Below are 19,847 nucleotides of genomic sequence, written 5' to 3' on the forward strand. Positions count from 1 at the left end.
TGAAGTTGCCAGCCAGTTGTTTACTTTTTTATTTTTTATTAGAATTTTTATTAAATAATGTGTTTATCAAAATTTTTGGATTTAAATATAACACAAATTTTATTAATTTTTAAGGAGTTATCAGAGAAATTTTCATCAATTGTCGAAGCTAGAGACAAACATATTGACAGAATTGAAGATATGAAAAAGAATTTGGAGGAAATGTCAAAATATATTTCTGAGGAAGAAATTTTGCAAAGCCAGGTATTATTTAACATTTATTTGATTAAATCAAAAAACCTAAATTGTTACTAAATTATATTTATTTATCAAATTTTTTATGTAAAGATGGGTTAAATTATTTTATAAAATTTCAACTAAAACAATTGTTGTATGTATACCTATAAAACAGATTTATTATTGTTGTAAATTATATATTTTTATATGTATTTATTTGATTTTATTTTAGACTGCATTATTATCCTGTACAGCAAACTGCAAGGCAGTAATAAATGCCTTGGATGTTACAGAGAAAAGATTGGTGGCTACCGAAAAGTGTTTAAAGTACAGATCAGACGTAAAGGTAATCTTTTAGATTTACTTTAATGTTCAAAAAACAAATTTTTTCAGACTCTAAAAGTAAAATTTGTGAAACGATCTTTACTGTATTTTAATTACCCTTTTTTTGCTTTAGGAAACAATGAAGATTATAGAGGAAGAGGAGGAGGCTTTAAAGGATGTTGATGAAGTTCCTGTTTATGTTGATTCTTTGGAAGATGCAAAAGCTTTACTATCTACTAATCAGGTTCAAATTAAATAAATTTTTAGTTTTTAAGATTTAAAACATGATTTTTTTTTATATATTTTTTTAAAAACATGATTTTTTTTTATATAAATACTAATTATTATTAGGTAAATACCCAGCGCAATTTTGCAAAGTTGAATATTAAAAATTTTTTAAGTTAAATCAATGGGTAGTTGTGTACAATTCAGTCAAGTATTTAGCAAGTGTGTATTCTTAAATGCATGCCCGCCCCCTGCACAAGTTTAAACTTACTTAAATTGCTGTTCTTTTCCACTTAAGGGTTTAAGGGCTACTTGAAATCGTGAAACACCACTTTCTGTGTTTACTAACATACCACATTCTTTTAGGCTCAATTAAAACTGTTGCGGTGCAGGCCGTAATTGAACATTAGTAGTTAATTGTTTGGTGCTCATTGTTTTAAAGTTTTAGGTAAAGTTAAGTTAGGTTAAAATATTTTAAGTTAAAAAGGCTTATAAAAGCGTTATAGTATATGTGAGTAGTTATAGGGTATATGAGCTTAAAAACTGTATTTTTGCACTTAAATTGAGATGTTCTCTGGAAAAGTTTATGTAAGGATGTTGTTTTTTTATTTAGGTTGATGTGTTTGTATTTCAAAATGTATTCTAAAAAGTGACTGGTTTAAAAAAATAGATGTACTTTTTTTGCGCTGGGCATTTATTTAAAAAAAAAAATTAAATAATGCTTAAAAAATAAATTTAATAAACCTAAATTTTGTTAATCTGCATTTAAATTAAATCAAAACAAAATAAAATATTTTATTTTTAAAATATTGTATATAAAAATAAACTTTTGTTAATATATTTAGAATTCAATCAAAGCATTAGAAGCTTTATCAGAGAGAGTTGCCACTGAAGTTGGGATTGGAAAGGAACTTCATTCTGATGAACAAGTTCCCTCATTTCTCTACACCGATGTCTCAAACTTGGAAAAAAAGTGGAAAAATTTGCAAGAAGTAGTGGAGGCTAAACAACAAAATAATGAGGTTAACGTATACTGTATTTAAGTTTAAAGTATTGTATATATTTCTTGGCTTTTAAAAACACGAAGGCTAAATAAAAAAAAATTGTTCAGATAAAACAGCATAAAAGTATTACGGGTATTATACGTGTCTCTTTGTTTTCGTAGGATTTTTTTTGTTTTAGATTGAAGTATTTTAAAGTATATTTAATTTAACATTGAAACTTGTAGACAACATTAAATGACTGGGTTCAATTTGATGCAATTTCCAAAGAATTATCTGACACGATGGCTCATGTACGTCCTTTGTTAAACCCCAAGCTACGACTAAGCACCCTAAATTCAATCAACCAAGAGTTAAATTCTTTGACCTCTTTACACCCCTTTGTGGACAGTGCTGGCGAAAAACTGAATCACATGGTGGGGTGTATGAGCAATTTGACCAAAATGTCAAGTGCATCTGGAAAAGAAAAACTTAAAGCAAAAACTAAGAAATTGTCTGAAGACCTTGAAAAGGTAAAACAAGTTTAAAACTTGTAATTTTGTAGTATTAAAACAACTGTTGGTTTAGTATATACATATAACTATTTCATAACCCAATATAGTAACACATTTTAATTCTAAACCCAGGTTAAAAAGGATTTAAATTCTGATATCACAAAGTTGGAAACTATTAAAGAAGAATGGACAGATTGCGATAAAGGATTGAATGAAGTTGGTCAATGGCTTGAAGATGTTCAACTCCAAGTAAGTTAACAAAATTTTTAAATATTTTTGTTTGACAAAATTAGATTTGCACAAAGTGCATCTTTGACAAAATTTTTGCTCAGTTTTACATTGTGTTTAATATATCTATTTTGCTATTTTTTTGCTATTTTAATATATCTATTTTTTATCTATTTTGCTTTATATACTGCTTTGTTGTTGAAGTTTTGTGGGGTAAAAATAATACCAAATATGATTGTATTACACGTGACATTAAAATACATTAATATTAGCCAGGAAATAGATTTGACGTATTACATTAATTTAAACATGAGAGAGTAAAACTATTGCATTGATTACAATAATTAGTTTATGGTCTTGGTTTTTTATAGGAATTATATTAAGATGGTATAACATATATCGTAACACTTTGGTGTAATAAAATTTATTGTAAGATGTACAAATTATAAAATAAAATACTAGAACATAATATTATTTAACTGTTTGTAATATTTGTAATAATGTGTTTTGATGAAAGGTTTTGTCTAAGTTGTTGCAAAAAAAAGGTGATTTAGAAATTATTTTTAATTACTTTATGTACGCTACACTTATTTGTATTTAGTTAGAACTTAGTTGTAGGAATTTATTTTTTTTACTAATGCTTATAGTTAATAAAAATATAATTCAAATGATAGAAACAGTTTAAAGCTATTAACTTTAAATTCATTTTTGTTTATTTTATGAATAGTCACAGATATGCATAGTCAACTTTTTGCCAATCTTATCAAGTACAAAAAATTAATCTTTTTTACAGATTACTGAGTTAGAGAAATCTGATGAAAACCCAGAAAGTGGATTTGGTAAAGCACAGGAATGTGCAGGTGTGGTGTATGGGAAGGAAGGAGAACTTGCAAGTCTAGAGGCAAGATGTTCGGCAATCGAGGGTTTGGAGAGTCCAAGTACTTTGGATGCTAAACTTACAACTGTTCGGGGAAAATGGAAACAGGTATGTACTGTTAAAAATAATAAATTGTAAACCTATCTGTGAAGATTTTTTTTACATCTTTTCACTTAGGTTTATTAATATTCATGTTACGATTAAATTTATTCATATTAATAAAAAAATTTGTTTGTAACTTAAAAAATGTAAAATTTGGATTATTACTTTGATATCATGTTTTGCCATTATTCTTTGTTTAAAAAAGTTTGTTTTAATTATAATTTTAAAAAAAAGGGCAAAGTGTAATAAAGTTTGACAAATACATATATTAATGCACTGCTAAAAATTCTTTGTAGATTCATGCTCGTGCTGAAGCCTTAGTCAGCAGTTTAGGGGAACATTTGAGTCATCAAGCCAAGTACGACTCAGCAAAGAGACACGTTGACGAGTGCCTTCTACATGCAGAGGAAGAACTGAATACTCCAATTGATGCATGTGCAAGTGCAGATGATGTTATGACAAGAAAAGATGAACATCTGGTAATATCGGTTTAAGATATTTTTAATCGAATTTTGTTCAATTTTTAAGGGGTTTGGTACTTAAAGGAATAAAAGTTTCATATATTTTTTTACAAAAAATTAAGTTGTCTTTTGAGTGACTAATCCATTAAATTAAGAACGATATCTTTTGTGTGATGGTATTGCTTTAGAATCATTAAAAGATTGGCTATCTCGAGTAAAAACAATTAATTTTAATATTTAAATGGTTTTAAAAATTCTGATAATATAATTATTTTGAATTTTTAGAAATTTTGTCATTCTTTGGAGCAAATTCGTTTGGGTCTGACCACTTTAAATACTGAAGCTAAATTACTTAAAGATGCAAGTATTGCTTTGAACAACAACAAAGCCCTGCAGAAAAGGTAAAATATCATACACTCTTAAATATAAATGTAGACCCTGTTTGGTGTATTCCAATTTTTTTATTTATAATATACATATGAATACATCTGTTCTTATATACTTAAGTGTTGGTTAATTTTTAAAAAATTTATATATATATTTATTTTTGTTGTAAAAAGGTTAACTGTACGGTCTAAATATATTTTATTATTTTAAATAAAATTATGTTTGTTTAATTGAATTGTAGATATAATGATGTAATGCATAATGTTAAATCTCGAAACAAATTGTTGGAAGATTCTTTAACTCAATGGCAACTTTACGAGAAAAAAGAAAACCAGATTAACCAGTTTATTGAAAAGTAAATTTCCTTTTTAAAATATTTTAATAAATAAGGTTTTTTCAAATCGATGCATTTATTAAAATATTTTTTTTATATTCGATTAATAGCTTTTGTATTTACAAATGTTCTGTTTTTTTATACTGTGAAGTACATTTGTTAAAAATATTTTTTTTTATTATTATTTTTTTACAAATTTTAGATGTGAAAAAGTTGTCAGTGAAGCTAGAGAAGCTCTACCAGGAGATCAACAAAAACTTAAAGCTGAACTTTTAACAGCAGAGAAGCTTTCCACAGAGGTCCCTGCATACTCAGTAAGTGTATAACATATTAATACTAAACTAGTTGGGTGAAGTTCAATAGTGTAGTATACCACTTATGAAATAGGGTCATGGTATAAGTGTGTAACATTCATTACCTAAAAGTTATATATAAAATTTTGTGTTGACAACTTGAAAAAAACATGTAATGCAATATAAATATGACCAACGTTTTTAATAAAATATTATTAATGCATAAAAAAACATAAACTTACAATTAATAGTGGGTTAATTGTGTGTCAAAGTAGTTGTTATGCAGACAGCTTAGTTTAAGGCAAATTGGATTCGTTTTTTTTTTAAATAAATAATATTACTATTTTTACATAACACATAACATATTTAAATTAGGAATCAGCAAAATCACTGAAAAAAAATGTTCTTGAGCTAGATCGACTTATTTCTGTTGACAGCGATCTTTTAAACACACAAATCAATTCTATGGTAAGATTATTATTTTATATTACAACAATATTAATATTTTTCTTTCTAAATTAAATTTATTCACAAAATCTTTAAACAGTAAATACTTTTATAAATATCCATTTTTTACAACTTTTTAACTGAAGATCCATGTAGTTTTTTAGTATAACAATATTTATTTGTAAAAGGTTTAAACATAAAACCCAAATGTTATTTTAAGTTGGTGCTGCTCGACGATTTTCCCCAACAATTTCTGGATCGAAAACGAGTTGTATCGGCTGCCTTGGAATCACATACCCAATATGCAGACACTGTTGAACAATTCACTGGATGGTTGCTGGCATTTGAGAAAGCATTAAGAGCAACAACTGATGTCTATCTTGATGATGTAACGAAGGCGATTAACACAATTCAAGTAAGTCGATTTTTTATGCAATTGAGAAGTTTTTATAGAGTAGTAGTTTGTAGAGGTGAAGATTATAACATTTTTTTATGAGTTTAGTTTTTTAAAAGAATTTTTTTTAAGTTTTAGATTTTTAGGGTTGTTGTTTTTTTTGGAGGAAAGTTTTTTGTTGTGTTTAGTTATGTCACTTGTGGAGTGACTTTTATGTTAGTCATTATGACCTTATTTCACCTAATAGTTAAGTTGAGGTTATTTAGAGTTCATATAACATAAAAACTGAAATTTTACTGTTATTTGTAGGGCAAACTTTAAAGATTATTTAATTATATGTCTAAAGTTATGTTAAGAACATGTAATGTGACAAAAGTAATGGCAACTGTTGTTTTAATTTATATTATTTATTAAACATTTATTGTATTAGATAAGGTTATGTTAGATTTTTTGCTTTATATTTTTAATTGAGTAGGTGTATAAGTAGCTAGGGTGTGATTTTTACATTTTTTTGCATGTTTAAAAGTATTAGAACTTTTAGTTGTAATATCTGTTTTGTAGATTATGTATTTTAATGAAATTTTTAGGTTATTTTTGTTTTGAATGTAGTAGACTCCCAGAAGTTCAGTTTTTTTGTTCTTGTTGGTATTAGAAGTTAAACGAATAGCGTTTAATGTTTTATTTCTATTTACTTTGGTGTGAAAGTTATTTTTCGAAATCCAAGTAAACTGGGGCTTCTTTTTTGATGGGTGATTCATATTCAGAATTTATTTCTGTTTCCATATTACTTCCCTTTATAACTTGAATAGGTTGTTCATATTCCGTATTTTCGCTTTCATTGTTTAATATATTATTATCTTCAAAATCTTTAATTGCTACTTCGTATCCACCATCATCTTCTGCATCTATATTTTGAAAGGTTGTAACTTTAGGTTCCATTCTCTTCACCCTTTTTTGGCTAATTTTTGGATCAACATCTGGTATGGTGTTTGGGGTAATATAGGCAGGCTCATTTTCTATTTCAAAGTTTGGATTTTCTTGTTTGTTATCAGTTTTTATTTTTGGGCTATCTGGAAAAGAGTAGTAAACAGGTTCTTCTACTACTTCTTTTGGTCTGTTGGGTAGTGATCTTTTTCTGATATTGGTGTATCGCTGTCGAATAGAAACAGGTATTTTTGGTAGGTTTCTTCCAATGAAACGTTGACTAAATTTCGAAAAAATGCGAACAGGTTTTTTCTTCCTGATCAAAAAAAATAATAAATTCATAATACTTTTACCTATTAAAAGATTTAAACTAAGCAGATATATATATCAGTGTTATAGGCTATAAATATTACTGGAAATATACATAATACACATAAAAAAAGAAAATATTTATATTTATTGATTAGATTTTCACATGAAAATTAAAAGTTTATTTTTTATGTTTACAAACCTTTTTCTTAACAAGCATACTACCACAGAAACAGCAATAACCAACAAAATAAAAAGGCTCACACTTATAGTTATGAATACCCATGTGGTGCCTAAAATTACATTCATATTTTAGCTTTTTAAATTTAATAGTTTGTCCTACAATAAATTATAAAAGTATGCATACTGTTTAGTCTTTCTTTAGATAAAGCTGTATTTTGTGTATAAAAAAATTGAGAAATATTTACTATTTTATACCATAATCAACTTACTTTCTAAAGCAGCTTTAGTTGTCATCTTTATTATTTCTTGAGTTGTCACTTCAGTTTCTGTTGAAATAACTGTAGTGGGAGTTTCAGTTGTTACGTTAGTTAGAGAGATGTTGTTACCAGTAGATCCTATATAACACAAAAGGAAAAAAAAATTTAGTTTAATAAAATTACTTTATGTAAACAATGCGAGAATAGCACAAAAAAGAAGTTATATAAAATAAAAAGTTGTTTATTAAGATCATTAAATAAGAAAACAGTTTTAGGCCTAAGCAAAAATTATGGGTAAAATTTTATCTTTAAAACATTTATATCAGGTAGGTTATTAGAAAGGAGTTACATATCAAAAAACCAAATTTGTTTTGACAAAATTGATTGGAAGCAATGGTTTGTAAAATAGATAAACTTCCTTACCTTGGTCAGGTTCTTTCAGCAGTGTAAAAAACTCTCGCATTCTATCCATAGGATACGTGATATAAAAGAAAGTACTGTTCCAACCAATTTTTACGAATTTAATATTATGTAATTCTAAAAGCCCATCCTCTAACCTAACAAAACATGAAGGAAAATTAATTGCTTGCGTATATGACAACAGTAAAATAGGTTTAGATAATAATTATTTTAAATTAAGGCATAATAAAAAAAAACAATTCAGCTTAAATTTAGAGCAAAAACGTATCGTAAAAAATCTTATAAAATATCTTACATTTGTTGATAAATAACTTCATTTAACGTCGCTGTAGCCACATACGTTTCGTTAACACATCTATAAAGCTGTATATTAATTTGACTGTTAAGCGTTCCAATCTCGCCTAAGCTTAGAAATTGATCAGGGCAAACCATTCTGTAGAAATGAAGTTCAGCGTCTGGAGATTCAGGTATTAGATTCATTCTTGTAGGAACAGCTACATCAACTCCTTCAATACTGCAGTAATGACAGTTATTAGGTAAGCCTACATTGATTTAGATAAAAAGGGTTAAATTAATTGCATATTTTTAAGTTATGTATAGATTGTTTTTAAGGTTTTAGTTAGCTAATTCTAAGTCATTTAAGTAAAAATATAGTACACTGTTACTTTGTAGTCCCGGTAGACCCACATTGCCTAATATATAAATTTAGTATCTATACCAGTGTTTTGTTGTAAAGTTACACCCTGTTTATTATATAGAATTGTTGATGGGTGCTAAAGTTTCTAATTAACTATCAAAAAAAAAAAATTCTAATTAACTATCAAAAATTTTACCCTTTTGCAACCACAAACGTTCTGTTATCTGGAATAATGCCAGTTTTTAAAAAACGTTGTCCAATAATTTTGTAACCATCACTAGTTGTAGTTGACCATAAAGTATAACCCATTGACGTATTAAAATCTTTTAGTTGATCACGACTAACGAACATTGTTTGAAAGGTGCTGGATTGGCACGATACGATAGTAAAACCTTAATTAAATGTTATCAAAGTTGAATTAACTTCCGTAAGAAAATGTTTAACTTCAAGTGGAAAAGGTAGAGAGATTAATTTTGATAAATACTTAGTTTAATTACAAACATTGTCACTAAACTTAGTTTTAGATAAATTTTTATAATTCGTACCTGATAATAAAACTAACTGAATAATCTTAAGATGTGTCTTTAACATTTTGCTGTTCTTTTTTTGTTTGCTTTTAATTTAGACTACCTGTAGTTAGTATGACCCGCTGACTAGTAATATTGTCCTATGTTAATTAAGTAAAATGCATTAAATGTAAATAAGTTAAAGAACTCTACGTAGCTCTATTTCCGTACTGAATCATTGAAAAACATGTCACTAATTACGTATAAAGCCAATTGTATAAAGTCATAAGGATGCTGTTTTATAATATATTAATTAGGACTTCAATATGTCATGCTTTCTCAACTATATTTATAAATTATGTTTTTGTTTGCAATTTTTAATTTATTTAAGGTTGGTTTTATTGATTAAATTTGTTTGTAATGTCAGAAAAAAAAACTAAATTAATTCAATTTATATCAAAAATGAATTTTATTTTATTTTTCAATCGTATTAAGTTACACAATAAAATGACATAAATTAACAAATACTTTAGGCATGATTAAAACTGTTATTAAATTTTACTCATATCAGGTTGACTTTTCCATTTCTTTCTTACGGATTTATATTTAACATTACATTCGTTAAATCGCTCTACAGAATTCCCATCTTTTACGGTGCCGATAATTTCGCCATAGGGATTGTGTTGTTTTTTGAAATCAAACGAATTGCTTTGTAAAAACGAATCGTTTTCTGAATGGTTGGCGCTGTTTGTTGGCGATGGCGTTATTGGTGGGGCTGCCATTTCGGCGTAATGGTTTTTAATGTCTTCTTCGGAAATGTGCCAAGTTTCGGAATCGCGGCGTAGTTTACTCTCACTGCTACTACTAACCAATGCAGTGGTTTTATTGTTGTAATAGCCACCAGGCGTGTATGTTTTATCGTAGCCTATTGTAATATCAGGCTCATTTCTATTGTCAGGACTGTCTGTTATGTTGTATGCCAATTCGTAAATAGCGTTGCTTCGCCCGTACATAGTTGCTCTTTTGCTTTCAGTAGCCGCGATCTCACAGTACGGCCTTTCTTCGGCTATTATCTGCTCCCTGCTTCCATCTTGCGGCGAATGGTTAAGTGGAACAAGGTATCCTGCGTTATTTTCTTGTTGGGTTTGTTGTTCACGATGTGTAATTGCATCAGCTGGTAGTAAACTCTGTTGCCTCTGCCGGCGGGTACTTACATGTACGGCGTAAGGAGTAATTTCCCCGCTCGAAACCTTACGCTCATGTTGCCTAAAAGTAGCAATAACAAATCTTTTGTAACTACTAAGCTTTTAAAATATTATTTATTCTTTACCTTTTTCGTTTAAAATATACAAAAACTGCGCTTGCAAGTAGCATAATTCCACACACCAACAAAAATATCACAATAATTGTCAAAGTTTCAACACCGCCTTGTTCTGAATTGAAATTATAAAAACAAATTGTATTTTAACCCAATAAAAAGAGCATACTAAAGAGAATATAAATATTATTTAAAAATATTTTAATTTTTAAAGATCGAAAAAATATATATACCTATTGGCTCCTTGATTTTTTCTTCTGATTGCATTTTTTGGACATCATAGTATTGATAATTTACATTCAATTTAAACGCATCTTGGACTCGGCCCTTACCACAGATTGTTGGGGGCCAATCGCTTGATTCCAACCACGTGGTATTGCATTTGTTTTTTATATTTTTAATAAAACTATCTGGATACGTCCTTGTTAAGTTACTAACAAAAACTGCGCAAAATTGAACTTCATAACATTTCTGCTCACCTGTTAAATAGGTTTTAGATTAGGAAACAGTCAAAAGTGTAATTTTACTGTTCTATGGATGGTATTCAAAGAATTTGACACTAATTTGAGTGATTATTCTAGTAATACACATATAAATGTTGCCATTGTGCCTATTAACTTACCGTTAGGAAGTAGAACGTAATCCACAGCTGCTGTGCATGTCATGACTATACTTGGGTCTCTCTTAAAACTTGTTACCATTGAGATATTCAAAACAAGTACAGAATTGTTAATATCTTTGGCACTGTCGTTTAACTGCCACAACGTGTCAAAGGGAAAGATTGATTGACTTGAGACATGAATTTGACCGTCTTGTACAACTTCAATCCCCGTATTACCACACATAACTTCGCCATTTACACCTTTAAAAATAAATCAACACATTTATTCCCCAAAACAAATGTTTACTTACTGTTTTACTTTAATTATAACATTTTGTTGGTATAGTACATTGTATTATAGCTTACATCCTGTAAATTATTTAAACAAACACAATTGATATAATCAAATTACTCACACGAAAAACAGCTGGCTAGCACGAATATCGTTAGAATACTCCATAAATTAAATTCATATTTTTTCATTTTTTTAAGTCAGATGTGAAATTATTATACGTTTGGCAATTTTTCGGATTTTTTTCTTAATATTCTCTCCCTTACTGTGGTAGTAGTTTGTTGATCCACTTGCAATTGTTAACAATAATCTTTGACTGAATTTACTCTTAATGGGCCTTGATTATTTAGAACACTTTCTTTTTTTATACCGTTGTGGTGAAACTAAGGTTTAGCATTGTTTTTCTTAAGTTTTCCAATCACAAGACAGATTGTTGCAATTAGTATAACCATTCATACCTGCCTTGCCACCACAGTGTAGTGTTATGATTCTGGTCACGTGTCGTGACGTCACGCGTGGTAAAACCGGAAGTTGCGATGCTATCTTGCGTTCAGCTTCCTTTCAAGTCACGTGGTCTGCCATTCCACATTATTTAAAAACCGGTTGCTCGTGACATGCGCAGTTTTACCTTCGTTGCGTCATGATAGTAAAAGTAACTGGGTTTTGACGTCATAAACAAAGGTTATTTTTGTACGTTGATGACGTCACTTAAAGAGTTAATGCAAGTTTGCTGTTTGTATTTTTGACTTTTTCAGAGTTTTAATATAAAAAGGTTATGTAGATGTTTGTATTTTTGTCTGTTTAATGCTTTACTTAAATCAAAAAAACAAATACAAGAATAAATATAAAATTAAAAAATCACGGTTGCTTTGGAAAAAGTCTTAAAATTATAAAAAATAATTTAGTAACTCGAAAAGGAATTAAATTTCGTTGTATAAAACGTTATCTACCATCCCGTAATGCGTTTCAACCTTTAATTCATTACTACTTGGACTATAAAGTTCATTGTCAACCATTTCGCCGGTTTCATTTTTTTCTGTCACGCTTTGTAACGTTGCTACATCGTCCACGCTGCCACGTGACGTCACATTTTCTGACGTACCTGCCTCATCGCTAGACGCCACGTTGTATACGGAACCGTCAATCATTTCGTATGGGCTGTCGTTCGTTGGACATGCTGGGCCACATAACTCGTAGTTATGAGATTTTTTGATGACGTTAATAGGAATGATGTCATCAGCTGATACGTAGGTAATATTGTTACGAGATGCAAGGCTAGGGGGCAAGGGACTAGTCGACAATTCTTCGGAAAGGGGTCTTGGCTTTGCTCTATCTCTTCTAAAAAATATTAAGACACTACATTAGTTTTTGTAAATCATGTCTAACTTTAACTTAAGTAGTGTTTTAGTTTAGTTTCTCCACGTACCTGTAACTTATGTACATATAAACTGATAGAATACCCAATAAAATTACAGCGACACTCAATGCAATAATTACTTGAATTCCAGTCTCTGCAAAAACAAACTTCATTAGTCTTAAAGTGACCTTTCATAATTTACAATTAACATTTAAATCGTCTTGAATTTGCTACTATTTGTTCAAAAAACTTTGAAATGTTTTTTCTCACCATTGGCAAGCTGAAATGTGCGAACCGTTGTCACATCAGTAGTAGTTTTGTTAAGTAAAAATGTTAAGTTTTCAAACAAATTGTAATCCGTTGTTAATTTAAGTGTTCCTTGTGTGCTTGTTTTGGTTAATGGTATTATTGTTGTCGGCGTTGTTGTTGTTGTTCGTGTTGTTGTTACAGGTAATGGTTTTCTCGTGATAGGGTTGTTGGTCTCTATTTCATCAAGCGATGTTGTCGTTAATGTTTCAACAGTTGAAGTAACTGTGTTGTCTGTAAATAGTTTAATCGTTAACAATGCATATCTCAATTAGTTTTGTAGTATATAGAAAATGTTATATAAAAATATTAGGCAATTTATGGCAAAAACACCTGTACAGTTGATTAAAAAATACACCAAAGAAAAGCCCCAATTTTTAGTTTTCTTTCCCCCAAATGTGTTTAATGTAAGAACTGCTCTTGGCCAACTTTGAACTAGATTGGTTGGCAGCTGTATATTGTTTGCACATACTTGCAGGTTGTTGTTACACGATGTCATAACAGCTTCTGAATAACTGTAACACTCTGTAACATCGGGCATATTCGACATGACGGTTCCTGTATATAATAATATGGATTTTATAACACAAAAAAATTGCATGCTGACAGAATTTAAATTATTTAATGTTGATCGACAACTATATGACATATTATATCGCATTCATGCTATTACAACGTTATTAGCATAAACCTATCCAAAAGGACAGACCCTAATTAGTCTAAATTTTTTAGTAATTTGCATATTAATCAAGTCTATTTATTGTAAAATATAGTCCTAGATTTTTGATAATTAAAAACAATTAGATATATACCATCTGGTAGTACAAGTTCATCACTTCTTTCCTCAGTTGTTAAATCTAACTTTGTTATTTTAAGCAACAAAACATCGTTATATGTTGTAGGTATGTGAAGACTCCCCTGACATTTTATATCGTTGCCTTTCTTTATTGCAATTAGTCCTGAACTGTTAGAATGGGTCTTAACGATAGATGTACATTCTTTCTTTGATTTCATAGATAGGACATCTAAATTCAAATTTGTTTTTAAAGCTTTAGATTACTAGGCTTTATTTATGTCTTTATAGATCAGCAAATTTATCCAATTTACTTACTAACTATCAGTAATATCAGAATATTTCCGTAAAACAATACCCTCATATTTTTCTTTTTTCGAGTTGCCTGCTGATATGTAATTTTTTAGGTTTTAAAGTCGTTTTTTTATCAGACACATGTTATAACTATGCGACCTTTGGTTTATAGTACGTCATGATTTAACACATAGGGCATGCTGTTCGTTAGCTTTTAGATTTTTAGATTTTAATGATCCTTTTTTGGTGCATGCCGAAATATATTCACGTGACGTCACTTTCTTGGGCACGTGATATCCGGTAGTTAGCTTAAACAAGTTATTCGTATTGGAAATAAAACTTATTTACCTTGTATTGACTGATTTTAGGTGCGTCATATCCTAATTTATGTATGTTAACTTAAGTTGGGATAATTTTAGAAAAAAAATTTAACAAAACACTTTGATTATTTATTTTTCACAACAGATTTAAAAAAAAACATTTTGCATTAATTAGGGGAATTTTTACAAACAAAAAATTGTATAAAAACAAAAATGATAAATTATAACAAAATCTGTCCTTTAAAGTAGTGTTTACATTTTATTAAGTTTAAAAATAATTTTTTTCAAATGAAAAACAACTTTTAAAAATTTGTACAAAGTAAAATATATAAATGGTGTTTTTTTGGCTCTATTTATTTGATTCACGTTTAATTTTGTCTAATTTAACCTTTGACCCGCCTCGTGACAACACAAATCTAACAAAAGAACCTTTTTTGTTGCTGTGCCTTGATCTGACTTTTTCCCCTTGACTGTTTCGTTTTATTTTGGCGTAATTTGCATTCTTCTTGAACGTGTGCTTGCAAGCGCTATTGGCATTCAAATCAGCCACTTCAAGTTTATTTCGATTTCCAAAAACGGACATGTCTACAAAGTCGTCGTCGACCTGCGTTTGGTCTATTGCTTGTTCGTTTGTAACTGTGGCAACTTCGGACTCTTGTTTAGTTTGTTCGACAATATTTAAACCATTTTTGTCATTTTTAACATGTGTTTTATCGTTTTCACCCCATACTGCATCAGGTTTGCATTGCTTGTTTGAATCTGACTCAACTTTGTTTTCAGCTTCGTTATGTTCGTTAATTAACACAACATTATTTCCCTGGTAACTGTTATTGGCTTGGGGAATTTCCCAACTGTCGTACACTGCAACATCTAGATTTTCGAGGGATTCAGCCGGGTTGTAAAGTATATTTCTTACCATCCCGTAGCCTTGTTTACTAGGTAGAGGTGGCACGTCTTCAGCCATTGAGTAAATCGCTACGTCACTGTTATCGCTTGGTTTTTGTTTCTGATCATCATTGTTCTTCCTGTTAAAAAAATTTGTACCAACATATCTAAATTAAAATTTGTTCTGATGACAATTATTTACAAACGCTTATAACTTACCTTGTTTTTCTTAGTATGCAGAATACCATGATAATAGTTAGCGATAGAACAATCACAACAGAAAAAATTGCAATTAAATATAAATTAGTCATCGACAATTCCCCAAAATCTATAAAAACATATAATATTTAAGGTTTTATTTAAAACACGATATCAATTAGTTTTACTATGGAATTAAATAGTCTTTTTGTTAAGGTGTCTTAAAATGGAAATTGTGTTTTATTTGTAAATTAGCTTAAAATTTTTTTTTTTATGAAAATCACTTTCAATTTTTTTTAAGAATTTTTGTTGGATGTTTGGCAATTTAGTTATTAATAATAACAGAAAAATAAAAACTTTTAAGTCTTTTTCATACATAATACTACTTATTATATATTTTTGTTTCAATCGGTTTTTAACATTTATCGTTTTCTTTACACGATTGGCTAACAGCGCTAAACAAACGTTCTTACCGTTTGAAGGCATTTCATTGGTAGACATAATATTCTCCATAACAATAGGCGCTACTAAAATTATTAAAAAATAAATAAAATTTAAATTTTGCCAATTCATATGTGATAAATTTTAGGAGCATCAAATGAAACAATTTTTAATGATTTTAATTAGATTAGATTTGAATAGTGCTTTGTTTGTTTCTATATTACTCATAACATGATTCTTCAGCGACATAAATTTCGGGCAACTATTTTATTTTTAGATTTTAATATTAAATTGCTAAATTAAAACGCAGTTTTGTCTATAAATTGTTCGTACTTACAATTCTCACTAGATCTTAACAAATTTGTTTTAAGGTTTATCAAGTATGGGCCTAAATAATGTATGTTTGTATATACCTGTTGGATCTGTTGGCGCTTGGCAACGTATAGTCTTATACTTCAGACTGAACCCCTCCGAATTTCGGCTGTCGCTGGAGTAAAATCGAATATAGGGATTAGGTTCGCTTGATTTTACTTTTACACACCCGTCGATATTAGCGTTCAGCGTACAGTCGTTTATTTCACTGTCCGCGTGCATTATCACAAAGCATCTTTGCGTTTCGGAATATCCACATATATCTTCTACAGAAAAATTGTGTTTTAATTTGTTAACGCAGACTATGTCATATACACATAAAAGTTATATGTCGTAACGATACTATGCAAATAAAACATCCATATAAGTGTTAATTAGTTTTTAAATTGCAATTATTCTTTACATTTAAATTTTAGGATTTGTTTTTTATCTAATAATATATAAATGCTATATATTTACTATCTCCTATAGTTAAATGATCTTCGCAATTTGAGGCATTTCCACCAATTGTTGTAATATTCCAATAATTAACTTCCAGCAAAACAGACGTTTTCTCGTTCACTTGTGTAAATTGCCATTTGCATGACTGATGGTTGGGGTAATACCCAGAGGTGAAGTTCGGTGACGTAATCACACCACTGGAATTGGTAACTTGTATGTAGCTGGTCGGGCTGATAGCGCATCCTAAAAAAGCTTGCATGGATAATGTGATTCTTCCTGTAAAAAAATTGTATACAACATCTTTATTAATTTTTTAGAGGTTCAATTTTCTTCTGCTTATTGGTATATTACTTAACTTACCCTGTAAAAACAGAAATGCTATGATTTTTAGTGCTGTGCTCATTTTTAAGCCTTAAACTTATTAAAAATATTTTTAGCAACGTAGATGTTGAAACCCTTTGTAAGTTCCGACTTCTTGATTTAAAATAAAAAGTTTTGATTTCTTTGTTATGTGCTGACTGCTTTCTAAGCAACCGATTATTAAACTGTTAATTTCCAATAATATTTCACACGAAATTGACGCATTCGACTCTTCTGCGAAGATATTTTCGGCCACTGCTTGTTTTCATTTTTAATTATAAGACGTCACCCAAACGTGATTATATATCGAAATGTTCACTGACACAAAATGTGGGATTTCTATTTTGTTTGAATTCGTTGAATTAAATCGTTTTCATTTCGAGTTACTTTTAAAATTTGATTAATGATCATTTTTCAAATTGAAGAAAATTTTGTTTGCAATACTTTTATTAAAGGTACGTTTGCTGTTTTGAATTTTGGAAATTTTATTTGTAAAACAGTTTTCTTAGAAGTTTTTGTTTGGTATTTGTTTAGAATGACATTCAATAAAATGGTAAAAGTTTAACTTTATTTAGTATTCTTATTGTGTTACCTTTCTTATCGACATTTGACATTATTTTGTTAAAATATAGTTTTGGAAACAGTGTTTCGATAAAAAATGTATTTCATAATTTATTGTAGATAAATAACAAAACATGCACAATTAAAAATATAGTAAGTGTTTGGTTAATAATTTAAATAGACTTAAGTTTATTTTAATTAAAAAGTACATATACATAGCCTCTTTTTATGTAACCACGTTTATACGGTCACGTTTATACGGTTATTTTAATTAAAATATAATTTTTCTGAAAATCAAACGCCACATGCACTTGACCATCATTACGTTTCAAAGGTAACAAATCATATAAAAAGAAAAACCATGCCATGTTTATTGTACTGAGTGATATAGCTGGTTGTTTATCACTCTTCTTTCATCATAATTATTGCTAGTTTCTTGAACGGTTGGAGACTGGATGGGGATTTCGTAAAATGAGTCTGGGTTGTTGTCTGGCCTTCGATTCGTAGTTGGCAAAGGAGGTGGTGCTTCGCCTGACTGATTGCTCTTTTTACCTTTGCTATACAAAAAATAGGTCTTTAGTAGGATTTATATTATTAAAAGATGTTCAAAAATACGTACTAAAGAAGTTATTTAACACATGCATTTATTTGTATTATTTTTTAATAAACCCTGAACATTAGACCAACCTGCTTTTTATGTACATAACGACTATTGTAGCAAGGCAAATTATTACTAGTATTCCTAATGCAACAGCAACCCACACTATTGGGGAGGTTCCAGTAGTAATAGTAGAATTTGTCAGCTGTGTTGCTAAAATATATCATTAATAAAAGACTATTTCGTTTTTTTAACAAGAAAAATAACAAGATCGTATAAGGTCTATTTTTTTACTTGTTTTTGTTGTTGTACTGACTTCACCAATCAGCTGATCTGGATCGTCTACGTCACAATTCAAAAACGAAAACGTCATCACAATGTATATGCTCACATATCTGGTCTGAATTATTGGCGGCCAGTTTTCACTTACAGCTTGCCTTGTAGAACATATTTCTCTTGCTCTTACTAAACATTGACTATCAGAGTTGGGTCTTGTATAAGCACCACACCATACTGGGTTGGAAGAGTTTCGTATTGAGTTAACGTTTTCAAGGTTAGGTAGGCTTTCTCCTGAAAAGTAACATCCTTTGTGTTAAAGTTAAATTTAAATCATAAATTAATTCGCGGCATGTATTATTTTATCCTATTTTGTGTAATTGGTAGTTTATCTCGAATAGTCAAATGTGTTTATTATAATTTAACTTGCTTTTGCTTAACAGTGTTTTATTGTAAGCCTAAAAATGTTTTAACATTGGTGACTAGAGTTTTTTGTTTTGTTCAACATCTCTTGTCGTGACTTGGTTACCAACTATTACGTCAACGGCCTAACGTCATCAAAAACTTGTTGTCATTAATTATTTTAGTTTAAACGTGGTTAACTTTAAAATATAGTATTTTATTTAGTAATTTTGTTAACCTACCATCTGGTAATACGATTGTATTTTGGCTGAAAGCCATGTTCCCGTGTCCAATTATAGAAAGCACTTGGAATAATATAATGGATTGATTGTTTGGTGGATTAAAAGTAAATTCACAAATAAAAGCCTGGGAAAGAAAATAATGAAATAACTGCCCATTTTGTTCGTCAAGTGTTGCGCGGCATAAAAGTCGTTGTTGGCTAAAAGTTTGTTGAAAGCATTCTGTGATAAAACAAGTTTGTTGTAGTTGTTGCAAAATATTATATTTGATGTGTTGTTAACTATATTAGAAACAGGCAAGCAATTTAAATTAACTAATATGTGATAGTTCAACTTCATCTTACGTGTTACTAAAAGCACTGCAAATATTTTGTCCAACATTAGACCCCTTTTATTAATATTCTTGTACAACAAATTTTAAAAAACAAATAAAAAAACCTTATGCTTTGTTTTATTTTACAAAATATTTTAACATTTTTACTGGTAAATTTATTTATAATTATTTTATACATAATGTTTACATAGTACCAAAGGTATTTGAATATTTTGTATTAATACCTGAATTTATTTGTAAATATGCGTATTTAAAAATAACTGAATACCATTCAATACTAACAGTTTACTGTTGTTTACGTTCTGAATACTTTTGTTTTTACCAAACACTTCAGGTAAATTACTAATTATTACTAATTAGGGTTGATTTTAATTTCTGTTATAACTTTATTCTGATTCTATATAGTTTTTATAGTGGTTTTACGAAGAACTTTTACTGGC

General features: G+C 29.2%; 4 protein-coding genes across 10 annotated transcripts in view; 1 reads left to right on the forward strand and 3 right to left on the reverse strand.

The window, feature by feature from the left end:
- LOC145750185 (nesprin-1-like) overlaps window positions 1–19,847 on the forward strand; it is a 94,737-nt gene that overhangs the window by 11,340 nt on the left and 63,550 nt on the right. For all 7 annotated transcript variants that reach the window (XR_014283668.1, XM_082566150.1, XM_082566153.1 and 4 more), the window contains exons 26-38: window positions 115–243; window positions 449–562; window positions 674–784; window positions 1,611–1,787; window positions 1,994–2,278; window positions 2,393–2,509; window positions 3,282–3,473; window positions 3,764–3,946; window positions 4,214–4,329; window positions 4,557–4,670; window positions 4,852–4,963; window positions 5,318–5,410; window positions 5,610–5,804. Coding sequence is in view for 6 of the 7 variants with exons in the window: in XM_082566150.1 (XP_082422276.1) it covers window positions 115–243; window positions 449–562; window positions 674–784; window positions 1,611–1,787; window positions 1,994–2,278; window positions 2,393–2,509; window positions 3,282–3,473; window positions 3,764–3,946; window positions 4,214–4,329; window positions 4,557–4,670; window positions 4,852–4,963; window positions 5,318–5,410; window positions 5,610–5,804 (1,938 nt within the window). In the remaining variant the exon portion in view is untranslated. The remainder of the gene's footprint in view (window positions 1–114; window positions 244–448; window positions 563–673; window positions 785–1,610; window positions 1,788–1,993; window positions 2,279–2,392; window positions 2,510–3,281; window positions 3,474–3,763; window positions 3,947–4,213; window positions 4,330–4,556; window positions 4,671–4,851; window positions 4,964–5,317; window positions 5,411–5,609; window positions 5,805–19,847) is intronic.
- LOC145750187 (uncharacterized) lies at window positions 9,556–11,679 on the reverse strand. Its single transcript, XM_082566157.1, has 5 exons — window positions 11,355–11,679; window positions 10,960–11,199; window positions 10,571–10,816; window positions 10,350–10,452; window positions 9,556–10,285 (listed from the first exon to the last, which is right to left on the reverse strand). The coding sequence occupies exons 1-5, from the start codon at window positions 11,419–11,421 to the stop codon at window positions 9,571–9,573; spliced, it is 1,371 nt and encodes a 456-aa protein (XP_082422283.1). The 5' UTR covers window positions 11,422–11,679; the 3' UTR covers window positions 9,556–9,570.
- LOC145750188 (uncharacterized) lies at window positions 12,007–14,165 on the reverse strand. Its single transcript, XM_082566158.1, has 6 exons — window positions 14,005–14,165; window positions 13,706–13,918; window positions 13,227–13,451; window positions 12,858–13,127; window positions 12,657–12,741; window positions 12,007–12,568 (listed from the first exon to the last, which is right to left on the reverse strand). The coding sequence occupies exons 1-6, from the start codon at window positions 14,048–14,050 to the stop codon at window positions 12,151–12,153; spliced, it is 1,257 nt and encodes a 418-aa protein (XP_082422284.1). The 5' UTR covers window positions 14,051–14,165; the 3' UTR covers window positions 12,007–12,150.
- Window positions 17,730–19,555, reverse strand: LOC145751177 (uncharacterized). The gene is made up of 5 exons (XM_082567277.1): window positions 19,418–19,555; window positions 19,077–19,295; window positions 18,451–18,726; window positions 18,246–18,369; window positions 17,730–18,115 (listed from the first exon to the last, which is right to left on the reverse strand). The coding sequence occupies exons 1-5, from the start codon at window positions 19,452–19,454 to the stop codon at window positions 17,929–17,931; spliced, it is 843 nt and encodes a 280-aa protein (XP_082423403.1). The 5' UTR covers window positions 19,455–19,555; the 3' UTR covers window positions 17,730–17,928.

This window comes from Corella eumyota, chromosome 4 (assembly GCF_963082875.1).
Source record: "Corella eumyota chromosome 4, kaCorEumy4.1, whole genome shotgun sequence".
Lineage (NCBI taxonomy): Eukaryota > Metazoa > Chordata > Ascidiacea > Phlebobranchia > Corellidae > Corella > Corella eumyota.